Source organism: Bos mutus, chromosome 19 (assembly GCF_027580195.1).
Source record: "Bos mutus isolate GX-2022 chromosome 19, NWIPB_WYAK_1.1, whole genome shotgun sequence".
In the NCBI taxonomy this organism is placed as follows: Eukaryota; Metazoa; Chordata; class Mammalia; order Artiodactyla; family Bovidae; genus Bos; species Bos mutus.
Window position 1 is genome coordinate 43,439,940 of NC_091635.1, and position 15,397 is coordinate 43,455,336.

The 15,397-nt window shown below is 35.5% G+C and overlaps 2 protein-coding genes across 8 annotated transcripts in view; one reads left to right on the forward strand and one right to left on the reverse strand.

The window, feature by feature from the left end:
• NF1 (neurofibromin 1) overlaps nucleotides 1–15,397 on the forward strand; it is a 257,559-nt gene that overhangs the window by 185,287 nt on the left and 56,875 nt on the right. The window lies entirely within an intron of this gene.
• On the reverse strand, nucleotides 1,127–14,265 carry EVI2B (ecotropic viral integration site 2B). The gene is made up of 2 exons (XM_005896676.2): nucleotides 14,109–14,265; nucleotides 1,127–7,358 (listed from the first exon to the last, which is right to left on the reverse strand). The coding sequence occupies exon 2, from the start codon at nucleotides 7,343–7,345 to the stop codon at nucleotides 5,978–5,980; it is 1,368 nt and encodes a 455-aa protein (XP_005896738.2). The 5' UTR covers nucleotides 7,346–7,358; nucleotides 14,109–14,265; the 3' UTR covers nucleotides 1,127–5,977.

Sequence of the window (15,397 nt, forward strand, 5' to 3'; positions counted from 1 at the left end):
AAGCTTATTTTCTTAGAGGAGAAACTATACTCTAGGAGTCATGTTTTGTATGAGATTAATGTTCCTAGAAAAGTACCTACATTTTAAATGTCTGTAGTGTTCGAAATTTATTATTGATTAGGTACTTTATTCCCACTTTACTTTGAGGGTTCAGCCTTGAACTCTTTAAGATTCTTTCTGTGAATTTAAGAAGCCACTCATCAATCTTAGTGCTTAATAATAATGTTTTAAAAATACTGTGTTCAACAATATTATGGAAATACCAGATGAGAGTTTTGACATTTCAGTTTCTTCTGTTTTAGCTTCTGGGTATGTATGTTAAACTTCACAGGAAGTGGCTGAGGGTCAGTTTGTTGTTGTTTAGTTGCTAAGTTGTGTCCGGCTCTGCAACCCCATGGACTATAGCCTACCAGGCTCTTCTGACCATGCGGTTTCCCAGGCAAGAATACTGGAGTGGGTTGCCATTTCCTTTTCCAGGGATCTTCCCAGTGCAGGTATCAAACCCGCATCTCCTGCATTGGCAGGCAGATTCTTTACCACTGAGCCACCACAGAAGACCTGGGGGTCAGTTTACCAAACACTTCTTAAATCTCTCCTTTTAATTTTAGGAAGTCTCATTATATCCATGTGGAAGTAGAGTTATCCAGTTCCATTATACTTACTAGTACTTTTTTTTTTTTTGAAAGAAAGAACATGTTGTTTCAGTAGCTAGAGGATCATATGAATTTGTGTTTAGGCTGTATTGAAATCAGATTTTGCTGCATATGATAGAAAATTCCAGTATAATAGTAGTAGCAATGTTTCTTATCTTAAGTTTGGGGACATGTGAGGTTGTTTCTGTTATTCAAAGATTATTGGAAAATTCTCAAAAAGAAAAAGAGGGTGGAAGTACTATTTATAGCCATACCACCCTGAATGTGTCTAATCCAGAAGCTAAGCGGGATCAGGCCTGGTTAGTACTTAGATGGGAGAAAAAGGGAAGTACATTTTATTTATTTTTTGATTTATTTAAAAACATGTATATATTTTGGCTGTGCTAGGACTTCATTGCTATGTGCATGCTTTCTCTAGTTGTGAAAAGTGGGGCTCCTCTTTATTTGCGGTTCAGGCTTCTCATTGTAGTGGCTTCTCTTGTTGGGGCACAGACTCTAGGGCATATGGGCTTCAGTAGGCGCAGCTCACAGGCTCCAGAGTGCGGGCTTAGTAGTTATGGCACACAAACTTGGTTGGTCCGCTGCATGTGGCATCTTCCCAGACCAGGGATCAAACTGGTGTCCCTTGCATTGCAAGGCGGATTCTTAACCACTGAACCACCAGGGAAGTCCAGGAAATACATTTTAATGCTCTTGAATTGAAACCATCTGTCCTTATGATTTTAGAAATTCTCATGAAATAAAATAATAGTGTATTACTCCAAAAAATAATTTTTTGTAGGCTGAAGTGTTTGTTACAAATTATTTTAGATGTTATTCAGACACATTACATTTTATAAAAGTCTGTCAAGAACTACAGTTGTTTATGCAACTATTATATTCTAGACTAAGCAGTAAATTAATTTACATATTCTTTTGTGAAACATGCTGTTCTAGGATATATTACCCCAATATTGTGAAAAGTATAACAAATTACCTGCCAAGGAACAGCTCGCCCATATTAATCAAGTTTGGCAACCCAATCCGTTTATCTTTGTTACTTAAGCTGATAACATTTATTGTGCTTATTTGAGAGTGAAAGTATTATGTTCTCTATTTTTAGTAATACAGACTGAATTTACTGCTGAAAACAGCTAAGAGTACTGAATAAAGTATTATAAAAGTATGGAAGGACTGACAAGATAGAAATTATCAAGTCAAAATTCAAAAAGGACCTTTCTCTTACCTCACCACCCTTTTCCCCCCATGCCACTGGCTTGTTGCCAAAACTCAGTCACTTGTTCCTAGGATGTCCCTCATCTGGATTTATCTGTTTGCTTCCTTGTGAAGATTTAATTTGTTCCTCTATCCTCATATTTCCTATAAATAGTTTCTAACAGCATTACATAGCTGCTTATTTATATCATCCTACAGTAGTTTCAAAATAATATCAAGTATTGCTACAGACAATTAGTTTATAGACTACTGAATAACGTTTAAGATTTGTTGCAGCCTTCTTTGTTTTAGAATATATTTCACTAAGGATGTATAGTCAATTCTGTGTCCTAACGCAACTTGAAAGAAATAATTGTTTTCTCTATATTTTTATATCACCAACTTTACATAAAGTTCATCTGTTTCAGTTGCTTAGCAGTTTTTAGGGACTGTGTAAGTCAAAAACAAGGTACTTTCAGGAAAATTTTGCTTCTCTTTCCCCTCCACCCTATTCCTTTCCTCTTCCTATCAGTGACTGTTTTTATTATTGATAGCTTTTGATTGTATCTTAACAGTATTTCTTTTTGAAAACCCAGCAAAAATATGTGTGTATGTATCATATGTTCTTACCCCTTCCTTATATAAGTGGTTACTACATATCTTGTTCTTTTTTTCTTAATAATATATCTCTAAGATCACCCCATGTCTGCGTATAGAGGTCTTTCACATTCATTACATGATTCATAGTGCTGCATTTGGGAGTGTACCATGGTTTATTTAACCAGTGCCCAGATGGGTATCTGGATTGTTTCTAGACTTTTGCTATTACAAATAATGCCACAGTGAATACCCTTGCATCTTATTTTGTCCAACAAGTCTTACAAAAAAATTTCTATAAGTAGGATTGCTGAGTGAAAGGAAAAGTGCATTTGAAAATTTCCGGGTATTACCAGATTTCTCTCTGTAGATGGTACCATTTTGCAGTCTTAACAGCAGTGTGTCAGGGTGTCTGGTTCTGGAGACCTAGAGACTCTGTTGCTGAACTTCTGTATTTTTTTTTCTTACTATGAGAAAAGTTGCATATCTTTGTCTTTGTTTTCAAGGATCATTTAAAATTTTTCTTCTATAACTGTCTTTTATATGTTTTGCATACTTTTTCTAGTGTGTTGTGGGTATCCCTCCTCCGCCACATCTGGGTTTAGGTTTTTTAAAATTTAGGGTTATTAGCCCTTTGTCTTAATTTAAGTTGCACATTTTCCCCCAGTTTGCCCTTTGTCTTTTGACAAAGGGTTTTTTTTTATGGTGTTTGTTTTATTTTTACATCTGAAAGTTTTATGTAATGAATTTCTTTTTTTTTTAAGTAGTACTTTTGGATTTCAAGTCTCAAGTAGAAAGATTTGTCCTACTTTCAGATTATAAAGGAATTCACTCATATTTCTTCTATTATTTGTATAATTTTATGTTTTATATTTAGATTTAGGGTCTATTTGGTGTTTGCTCTAATGTAATATGAAGTATAGATCCAGTTTCATCATTTTCCAAACACCTGTCCAGTTGTCCCAATATGATTTGAGATTTAAGTCTGTTTCTGGACTTTCCATTCTGTTCCACTGACCTGTTTATTCATGTACTAGTATTACAGTGTTTTACTTAGAGGTGACCGTATATTTTGCTGCTTCTACTTTTTGTTCAGAACTAGTTGATAATAGCAATTAAAGTCATTCTCATCTAATTCATTGTGTTGCTCACGACCAACACCGAATGGAACACACATGTGATACACGTGTGTTGCAGTGCAGAAGTAGATGCTTTTTGGTCCTATGTTAGTGAAAAGAATTCTGAACCAGGGGTTAGGAGACAAACTCCGGTTTCAGTACCACTCTTTCTGACCCCATTTTCTCAGCACTTAACAAATTAAAGGAGTTGAACTACATGGTCTTGAGAGTTGTCCTGAATCTCGTTAATACTGATCTGATAAGAGCACTACTGATGTGTGTAGTATGTAGTTCCACTTTTTATTCCCCTGTGGCTTATCCTTTTGCCATAGTCATGAAATAAACTTTCTCTTCTGGATCCTGCTTCTTTAATATTTTCTGTATGTTTTTCTTTGTTCCAGCATTTTCTTTTCTCCTGTGTTTCTTTTATTAGCTTGCATTTCTTTCTGCTGATTAGGCAAGGATTGCCACCGTTTGGCTGCTCAGCTTCCACTGACCTCAGTAGGGAAAAATTGCATGCAGTAAATGGGAATTACTTTCCCCCTGGCAGAGAATTTCTTAAAAAACAAAAAGCAGCTGCTGACAGTAGTCTGTTCATCTGTTATACGAAGAACAGAACAAGGAAAGCTTCCTCTTTGGTATTTGAAGAAATCAGACAAGCCTATGACCAGGTCATCAGCTCTTGATTTATCTATGAGGATTGGTATTTCCCTGTATTTCACAATACACTTCCTTTAAGAGGTCAGGAAGAAAGTGATTAACAAAAAGAAGAGCAGAATTGTGAAAAGAGCTCATTAGGTAGCAATCCTACATATAAAACAAGAAAGTTTATGATGGTTTAAGGCATGTCAAACTCTTTACCAACTATAAAAACTTTATACCTTACTTACCCGAACTAGAATACTTAAAATTCAAAAGAATAATTGGAAATTCTTAAACTCCTAATTGTTGCTGAATAAGTTAACCTTAAAAATGGTAGGTTTGAAAAACACATGAAAGAAACTTTTTAGTGTGGAAGACAGAGGAAAACCAACATAATGTTGACAATTAATATCATACTTATTCAAGAAAAATAAGCTCAGTGTAATGTTTCTACAAATAAAAAGGTTTTACTAGTAAAGAAACATTCAGTGTCTGAAAGTCTGCTAGTTTTTATTAAGATTAAGCTTTGTTAGTTTCTTGAACACCAGTGCTACTAGTAAAGGCATTATTCTGGAAAATTCCAGAACTATGAACAGTTCACAAAGGGTAAGTTACCACTAAAGCCACCATCTTTCATTCTAAGTGAGTGTTTCCCTCAGGAGTTCAGGTCAGGATAAGGAGGAAGAATTCGTGCTTTTCGGCAGAGAAGAACTTTTGTAGGCATGGGCTGGCATCTCCACATGAGTAAGCCAGTGAAGCTATACCTTGACTTTAACAAAGATTGGGCCTACCCCCTACTCTGATAACTCATTACCACTTGTCAGGTAGTGAATAAAAGATGAAATTCTGTGTGAGAAAGGTGGTTCAAGAGTTTTTTGGAATGAAGCCATAGAGGTTTTGTTTTGTTTGTTTTTTAATAAGATTTCAGTTTGCTTGGGTGCTTGAGGCATATACAAAATCAACTGGGAATTCCCTGGTGGTTCAGTGGTTAGGACTCCATGCTTTCACTGCCAGAGGCCTGGGTTCAGTCCCTGGTTGGGAAGCGCTAAGATCCTGCAAGCTATGTAGCCTGGCCAAAAAAAAATAAGAAACACTTTAAAGAGGCTAGTTTTAAAATTTGTGCTCCCCCAACAAAATAGGAAAATGTTTAAGTCTACATTTTATGGGCCTGCTTGTATTTTTTTCAGGGTAAGTGTCCCCAGCTCAACTCTCCAATATGATGTTTTAATATGTTTGTCTTTCAGTTTCCAATGAGAGCTAAAAGGTAATTTATTCTCAAACACATGCGTTTCAATCTCTCATCCCCACAACCTTGGAATATTTATTTAGTACCTGAGGTATTAATTTAAAACTTAAAGTTTTGTTTAAAACTTGGTGTATGCATTTAAATTCTCAGACACACTCCTCCTCAAATTTTGATATGGAAAAATAAAGTTTAACCAAAGTAACTTTATACACAGCTTTTCAGGAAAAACATATCTATTGGGTAATAATAAGTATATGTATGTTCCTTGTTTCCAAAATAGTTAAGTTATTGATACACATACCATCCACATTTGTAAAATATACCATACATTAAAGTTAAGTCCTATTGGCATAAATAAGTTCCACTTATATACATAGGCTTTGAGCAGATTTTAGGTAGTTCCTGAATAAAAATCAAAATTGGCTACCAATTGCCATTTAATATATTTTATCACACGAAGAAAAACAAAATATTGGAGTCCTTTGAGAAAAATAGAAGATCAGTTTTAAAGCAAGTGGTAATATTTATTACAGTTCTGCAGGTGGGGGTGGCAGAGATTCATTGAGATCTTGATCAAAGTCAGGAGGAATAGGAAATTCCTGACATTGGATCTCATTGTTGCAATCTTCCTGGTTTTTCATAAAATCTCCTGGTGGCACGGTCAAGTTAAATGAGTCAGGGGGAGGTGGAAATGACTGTTTGGACTCAGAATTATGGTGTTCAGAGATTTGATTGAGACAATCTAGAGATGCTGGGAGATTGGTGGAATTGTTTGGACGAGGAGATTCAGTTATCATCGTGGGTTTGTCGGATTTGTTCCCCTCCTGTCCTTCGATATCAAGAAGGGAAGCAGGTGGTGGAGGCAGATCTGTGTCATCTGAAGAGGAAACAGCTGTGCCAATTGTTGATCCATCACCGCTGTCTTCTGATGTACCATTTGCCTGATCTTTTATTCTCTCTGTTTTGGGATTGTTAGAATCTTCAGTGTTTTCCTTTGATTCAAACAACTTAATTTCTAAGTCATCTGCTAAAAGTGCACTTTTGCTTGGTTTCCAGACCATAAGTGAAATAATTGATGAACGTTTTGGGAATGCTTCATTTTCTCTAATGTTATCCAAACATATGTCAGGGGTTTCGCCATCAGCAAACGGAGACCTACCTGCCCAATTTTGATCATTTAACACTGGTTTTCGCAAACATTGCCATAATACAATCATGAGTACAACTACCAACATAGTAGTCAGAATTGCACCAATTAATATGGCTGGTATTGAATAAGCATAATTGGCTTCCTTTGGGATATTTGTTGTACGGCTAAATTCGTTGAATCCTGGTGTCTTCCTAGGTGAACTTTTGACAGTTGGTGTTGGTTGTATGGATATATTATGAACAGTCGGGGATACTAATTTCCTGGAAGAGGTGTGGGTAGATGATGGTTGTTGAGTAGGAGTAGAAACTGATGGTGGTGATTGTCTGGTAGAAGAATAGGCAGATGGTGATAGCTGTATGGCAGAGGTAAACACAGGCAGTGCTGTTCCTTGGGAGGAGGTGTTGGCTATTTGTATTGTTTTTCTGGTGACATTATAGACAAGTGGTTGTCCAGGAGAAGTATGTGCTGCTGGTTTCCCAGAAGAAGCATAGGCAAGTGGTGTTGGTTGTCCAGCAGCAATTTTGGCAGTTGTTATTGGTTGTCCAGAAGATAGGTTGTTGAATTGTGTTGGTTGACTTGAAGGATTCTCTGTCGTGCCCTGAGAATTCGCCGAGATATATGGCATTGATGGTCTAAATAAAGTAGATTGTGGTTGCCTCTCTGTTGTAGTTGCTTCTGTCTCTGAGAAAAAAGTATCATTCAGGTGTCCGCAAAACAAAATTAAGATGAAATACTTGAGATCCATTTCAGAATGTTTCCTTTTTGCCAGTAGTATTATAATAAAAGAAAGAAAGATAATTACATATCATTTAGTATTTATCATTGCTAATTTAGACTTGATACACTCCCAGCTAACATGAAGAGCTCTTAACTATACTGTAACTTACCACGTGACATTTGGACCCCAAAGGCAGTGATCTCGCGTAATTCTTTGGGAAGGTTTGTACTTGGCACTGTTGCCCCTGTGGGTTTATTGCACTGCAGCCCTTTGTTGCATAGTCACGCATCTCAAATGCACGGGCTCCATATGCTGGAGCCGTGTGCACACTGCTTTCTCCCCTGTTTCCTGCTAGAAATACATTGATCCTGCTGCCTCAATGGGCGCCAGTAACCATCTATTACTTAATCCAGTGGTTTCTTTTCTTTTTTTCTCTCTTGATCACATTTGACACCATTGATTATTCCTTCACTGCTATTAGAGTAGCTCTTTGGAGTCATTTTCCTTTCATATTCATCTCACTAGCTCCTGTTTTTCTCTTGCATCCTAAATACAGTACTTGATATGTTTTCTGTCTTCACTCTTCACTGCTTTTCTTAATCCTGAATCTATCAGGTTTCACCTCTCACCTTTAACCTCTAGCTCCCAAACCTGTGTATCTAGCCTAAATTTCCTTAATTCTTGTTCCATTTGTATGACTTCTTGGTGGGCATTGCCATGTACATATTTCACTATCAGCAAATTCAGCGTATTTAAGTCAGAATTCATCTTCATCTTAAAAGTGACCCTTCTCCTGATTTCTGGTTTTGCTGATGGTATTACCTTTGTGAGTTTCTCATGCCCACAACCTATTAAGTAACCTTTGCAGCTGTATCAGTGTCCAGGACAGTGTCTTTATATTAGAATCTCACATTTCTAAAGGATTCAATTCAACTCATACTTGAAAGTCCTAAAATGCTCTTCAAGTCTGGTTGAGGGAAGTAGTCGTGCTGCTACTTCATTTATTCATTGATTAGCACCATGTTTTTATCAGGCTCTGTTCTGGTTTAGGAGATACCAAAATTTAAAAAAATTTTTTTCTAGTAGTAGAAACAATAAATAAATCTAATTTGATAAGTTTTCTCAGAAAGGTATGCAGGAGATGCACAGAGGAACTAAGCTAGCCTGGGAGAGCTTCAGGGAAGGTTTCTCAGAGAAGTAAAACTTGAACTGAATCTTGTCTATAAGAACTAAGTAAATAAAATATTCCAGCCAGGGGAACAACATGCAGGCATAGGAAAATGAGGCATGTGTTTAAGTTTGTGGGGTAGGGTTACCTGTGGGATGTGGCAGATGCTAAAACTTGAAGAGTTTTTTCAAGTTTCATTTCTGTTTCTGTGGCCTAAAGATCTATCTAACCATAACTACTCAATTAATATCTCCTGGTCTCAAATGTCTTGTCTCTAAAGTAAGGCTAGTTTTCAGCTCTGTATGTAATACTTGTTTCATACATCTTTAAACACAATGGTAACTATTTGGTTATTTCTTAATATTAAGGAAAGGAAAATCTCTGGGTTTTAAATCCTGGTCAATATGATTTGAAACTATAGTTTCTCTGTGATTTTTTTAAGCCAATCTGAGAGAGGTTTGATGGTCTGTACAAGCCTGATGGCAAGGTACAATAACACATGAGGAACTCCCTCAAGTTTGCAAAGAAATAGACTTTTTTTTAGCATATTTGAGTGGTTTTCATTGCTTATTCCTCTACCACTTTGTATATAGTGATGATAAATTACCCTATTTTAGTAGAGGAGAAGGAATGTGATTTTTTTTCCCTATGTAGTCTCCTGCTTTTTATTTCTCTGTAATACTTAAAGCTTTAATTTTAAAATATTTCTCCTTTAAGTTCCCCTGCACACTGCTGATGAATTAATCTTCCGACAACCAAGTTTTATCACGTCTTTGCTCCCTTGCTTATTGTTGCTCAGTTGCTCAGTCATGTCTGACTCTCTGTGACCCCATGGACTGCAGCACTCCAGGCTTCCCTGTCCTTCACCATCTCCCTTGCTTGAGGGTTCCCCATTGGTATCAAGGTAAAAATCTAAACTGAGTTTTCTGTTTGTGGCCTGAGTTTACCAGTCCAGACTCATATCTCATGACTGCAACTTCTCATTTAGCCTCTTCCTCATCTTACATACTTCCTAAACACACACTTTTCTCCCTTTAGCAGACACTTTTAATTATGCTATTTTTCACCCTCTGAGAGTGTGTTCCTTTTCCTAAACCACTCTCTTCCCTGTTCTGGTTGCCTAACTGTGAATCTATCATCATCTGTCAGACCTCAGCTTAAATTCCCTTCTTAGACCAAATTCTCTGTGACTGAGCACAGCCCAGAGAGCTCAGCCATTCCCTGAGTTCCCCCTCGTTCTTGTTCTCTTTATGGTTCCTTGGATAATTCTTTATATACGTACCTGACTCACACTTCTTTTCTCTCAAATAATTGTGTTTATTTTTTATTTCTTAACTTTTCACATTTTCTTTTTGTTATCTCCATCACCTCAAATAAGATTTTAAAGAACTTTGAAGAAGGCAAAAAGAAACAAAGAAAAATCCTTATCTAGAACATCCTAAGTGCTGTACCATCTCAGGTGTTTTACATACTTCATTTCGTTTAACTTTTACATAATTTTATGAGAAAGATGGAGGAATCTTTGATTTACAGATAAAGAGACAAATTTAAATGTGTTAAGCAATTTGCCAAATGTAATGTCACTATTAGTGACAGAGAATTTATACCCACAGACCCATCTGATTTTAAAGCATATGTTGTTTCTGCTACTCCAAATTGTCTGTTTTTATATGTTGATTTCTTTACAGCAGAATGCTGTATGTGTTAGCAGCTCAGTAAACAGTTAACCTATAATTGGGCTTCTTGGTTTCTTTTCCATTTCAGTTTTTTGCTGTTTATTAATACTTCTTCCAGAATGTAACTGGTTGTCGTTCAGTTGCTAAGTCATGTCCGACTCTTTGCAATCCCATGGACTGTGTAGCACGCGAGGCTTCTCTGTCCTCCTCTATCTTCCAGAGTTTACTCAAAATGTTCATTGAGTCAGTGATGTTATCTGACTATCTCATTTAGATGGTTAGAATGTAAGCAGAGAGGTAAAATCTGAGTTATTAAATTATGCCTTCTGTTCATTTCGTAAAGGGTTTAATAGGGAAAATTTTGAAACTTTTGGCATAAATATGGAAATTTAAATCATCTCTACATGGTTATCATCCATGAAGTTCCTACCTACTGTTCTTACAGATTACCCCTTTCCCCAAAGAAGGCCATATTAGAAAGTGTTATTCTTTAGAGATTCACTTTAGTTTTCTAAAAAATGCCATCCAGAGCAATAGAAAACATAGGCCATGAATTATCTTCAGCCAAGAATGTGTCTTGTGACTTTTCTTAAAATTTTTAAAAACCCTTCACAGTTCCTTTTTTCAGTTAGCTAAAAAAAGCATTAGAGAAGGAAAGAACCCAGATAGGAACATAATTATAAGCCCAGTTGAGTTTGTATGGTCAATTTTGATAGGGTGTAACCTCTTTTGTTAATAGGAATGTCATAGGACCTTAAAGTGTGTGAGATTTTCCACTTGTCATTTAAGGGTTACAGCAGTATTAACACCAAATTCTTTTTTTTTACCTATCCTACCCCTTTCTCCAGTTAGCTATACCCTCCTAGGGTCTGCTACATTGGAATGCTCAAATCTGTCTTAGAATTCCGCTACAGCAATTCAGAATAGTCCAGAGAAAAGGAATAAGATTTCAAAGAAGAGTAAATGAAGGGGAGAGGTATAGTGAAGAAACAGACTTTTTTTTTCTAGTTCAGTGACAGTGAGGGCAGTGTTATTACCAGTGCAGAAAGTTACTTAACATATGTGATATATATGTGTATATATGTATATGTATGTATGTATGTATATGTATATATATGTAGGCCATGTGTACCTGAAATACCAACATTATTTCTTCAGGAGAAGAAGGTAGAGAGAAAGAACCATAGAGGGGGCAAGGGAGTAAAAAGGAGGAGAAAATGTTGGCTACAATGAAATGAAAAAGGAATGCAAAGAAATAAAAAATAACACAAAAGATAAAAATAAAGCCAAACAAAGGATAAACAGCAAATACATGGAATGGGGAGGTAAATTGATTAGAGAAGGTATTGAAAGAAAGAAAAGTTAATAAAAGGCTGAAGAACAAATAGTGATTATGTATTTAGCAAGAAGTTAGGGTAGAAGGTTAAAGCGAACAAAATTAGAAATTGGGGGAGAAGACCAGAGTAGATGAAAGAAGGAACTACAGAATGCTGCTTTCTGTCTTTGCGGATGCAGGAATCAGCAGAGGAACAGTGTTCTCAAAATGGAGGACAGGCCTGAGATCACCCATCTTCTCAAACTCACTTACCTTTCATTTCAGGACTCCTATCTAAGCATCCTTAAGATTCCCTACTCACCCCGCCCCCCACAGTTTTTTGGCACTCAGAAGCTACTTGTTAATTACTCTAAATAACCTATGAACAATCTATATAGCATTTTTTCTAGAATTTCCCTAGTCTGCTGCTTAGGCAAACCCTAAATTTGTCTACCTTTATATGGCAGTATTTTGCTCATTATTTTAGGTTGGGACTCTTGAGGTTTAACTCAGATTTTGGTTCTTTGTTTTTCCTGAATATTGAAAAAATTTCAGAAAGAAGAAAAACATCAGCTGTTTTAATTAAGCATTGAGACGCAATTAAAGTTGGAGTCCCCTTAATGCATAAGTACATAAAGAGTTTAGCATGTAAAACTGATGCTAAGTTGGATATGATAAGAGAGATGTTACTGTCTTTTAAAGAAGAATCAAGGAGATTTGGCGGGCATATCCTAGATAAGGCAAATATAGGTAGCGGTATCAAAAAAATAACATCTGAGTTTCAGTTACTTTGTTATAATACAGATATAATAGATTAAAATTTAGTGGTATTGTATCTCCTGCTAGTAAAGTTATGAAACCAGAAAAGGAAGAAGACAGCGATTCTGTATCTTGACGAAAAGCAGCAAGGGGAAATTAACTTTGAACTATGATAGGAATTACTTGATGACTATCTTTTATCAAAAATAGCTACCATTTACTAAGTACATGCCAGATGTTTGGCACCGTCCTGTTTTAATGAGGAAGGTGATGTTATCGTCACTGTACAGATAAAACTGAGACACAGAGAAGTTGGATAATTTGCCGAAGTGTCACAGCTCTTAAGTAGTGGCACCGATACAGAAATCAGTCAGTCATGTATAAGATCTCTTTCCTTCCATTACATTCATAGTAAAATTCTGAAACAGGAGTGCTTGAAGAGGAAAAGAGATGTGAACTCTCTGGGAATAGATAATGTAAGTAACTTTTGGAGTTAGCTTTTTAAAAGGTTGGACAAGAACTACCAGAAAACCATTTTAGTCCTGTGACTAGGAAAACAATTATGGGAGTTTTGATTAGATAGCCTGTAAACTGGCATAATTGGGATGACTTTTAAAGATTGGACATTGACAGGCATCAAATTTTCATTTAAAAAATTCAGAATTCATAATTTCCCTCTGAGTGGAAGTATATAGGGATTAGTTGGAAAACACAGGCACTATTAAACCCTACATTTGGAACAGATTCTTTAAAAATATATAGATAAGCATTGTCCAAAAAAATGATAAAAATCTTTCTGTATTAATTTCTGTAATAGTTACTTAGAAGAAATCTAAAGTGGACTTCTATAAAAGAAAGTCATAAGTACTTTATGAAATGTTGAAGTAGGATATTACCCACTATGAATTTACCATTCTATGATATTACAAGTCTATGTAAATAAACTCTTGGCAGTTTTTATTTTGGAGGATATTCGCTTTGCAATTGTCCAAGTTACTCAAAGAAAACATCTTTTCTCCATGGTTAGCAACTCTCTATTCTATGAGTTTTATTTTCCATATCTATTTTATACTGCTTACTAAAGACTCAGATAATGTGTGACATAAATATGTAGTGATGAGTATATGCCCACACATTTTACCATAGCAGTTTTTTTCTTAGCTTTAAATATTAGTGATAATATTTTCATGTCATCATCATTACTAAAATTCTATTTGTGTAAAAAAGCATATTTAATAATAATCATTGAGTGTCTCATCTAATCACCTTTGTTTATTTTTAAATGAAGGTGACCATTCTTTCTATGAAAACTGAAGGGGATTAAAAAATAAAAATGATTTAAACCTATGGATTATGTTATATATAGGAAATTTTCATATAAAGAAAATAAAATTTTTTAACAGTTGGTATTTTGGGGTTGTAGATTCAGCCATCACTCATGAATTCTAGTTTTATTTCCAACCCTTAGCTTTATCTGCCATGGGTGTAGTTTTATTTCTTTTAATTACAGAACTGAGGTCAACAAACATAATGATTGAATAAACTTTAAAGGGTTTATATTACATAAACCTAGGTGAAAATTTTTCTGAAGGCAAGCTCAACACTGAATTTTTAAAATTCCATGCAACAAAACCACAATACCTGTTATAGATACCTTTAGACAATCAGACTTTAAGTTTAAAACAATAATAACATTTTAGTTTTAAAAATTGGAGCAGGAAATGGCAGCCCACTCCAGTATTCTTGCCTGGAAAATCCTATGGACAGAGGAGCCTGACTGGCTACAGTCCATGGGGTCACGAGGAGTCAGACAAAAGTAAATTTTATATAAAACAAAGATCAAACCAGATTGCCTGTGTGAAATTGTCTTACCTTGGCTGTTAACTTCTTTTGCAGAAGGCTAAATTCTTGTTCTAACTGGACATTTTGGTGCTTTGGCTAAGAAAGCAAAAAGTGGTTCCGAACGTTCAGATTAAAAATGATCCTCTAGCACATTGAAATAGGTTCTGTAGAGAAAGAGGAAGTTTATCAATAGTTGGTTCCGGAAGTGCAATAAGCCACAAAATGACTAAGAAAGTACTACTTTAACAGAGCTTAATTTGAAACACAATTTGGAGCTACATGATTTGAGTGCTTTTAATTAACATTTGTAAGTAAACATATGAGACTCTCTAGTAATGTGATTCAGTCAGTTCGGTTGCTCAGTCGTGTCTGACCCTCTGAGACCCCATGGACTGCAGCACACAGTAATGTGATTATATAGTTTAAATACTTAAAATAGAACCTTGGAGAGAAAGTTATATAAGGAAAAACTGCCAGTCAGGTTACTACCCATAGTGAGATTTCTTTTCATAACAAATGAATGATGTGTCCTGTTTACTTGTGTGACCGTAGGCAAGTCGTTGTACTTCTGAATCACCGTTTCCTCCTCTGGAGGAATACTTCTGTTACTAGGTTTTGAGAGGATTCAATAAGATAAAATATATAAATGCCTTACACACAGTCGGTAGCCAGAAATGTTATTTCCTCTTACATAATTTAGGCTAAACCCAGGTAAAAGTATGATTAATTTTTTCCAAATAGTTTCCTAAATGATTTTTAAGTTCAAGTCCACAACTCTTTAATTACCCACAAAGTAGGTAATTGTCAGTGCAAAGTAAAAATAAATTGGGAATCATCTTCTAAATAAGTTAACTAATAAGTATGTTGAGAAGAGTATGAGTCAGTATAAAAACACATTTCTTTCAGCATGTCACCTTCTAGACTCTCTAATCTGAAAAGTGGAGATCATAATTCTTAATTTATAAATGTATTATGGGATTAAATAAATGTAAAGTGCCTAGCATCACACCTATTATAGTAGATGTTGTAAGCATTAAACCACGCACTGTTTTCCCCTGGTCACTGCTGAGGAACACAGATAATTAAGACCTAGTTCTTAATTTCAAGGCACTTATAACTTGGTAGAAAAAGAAGATTTTTTAAAAAAAATATGCTATAAACTTATTTTATGGAATATAATTTGCTATATATATTGAATTGGCCAAAAAGTTTGGGTTTTTCTATAAGATGTTATGGAAAAACCCAAATGAACTTTTTGGTCAACCCAATATAATATAAAGTATGCCACGTAATTTTTAAATGTGCTATAAATTTTTGTT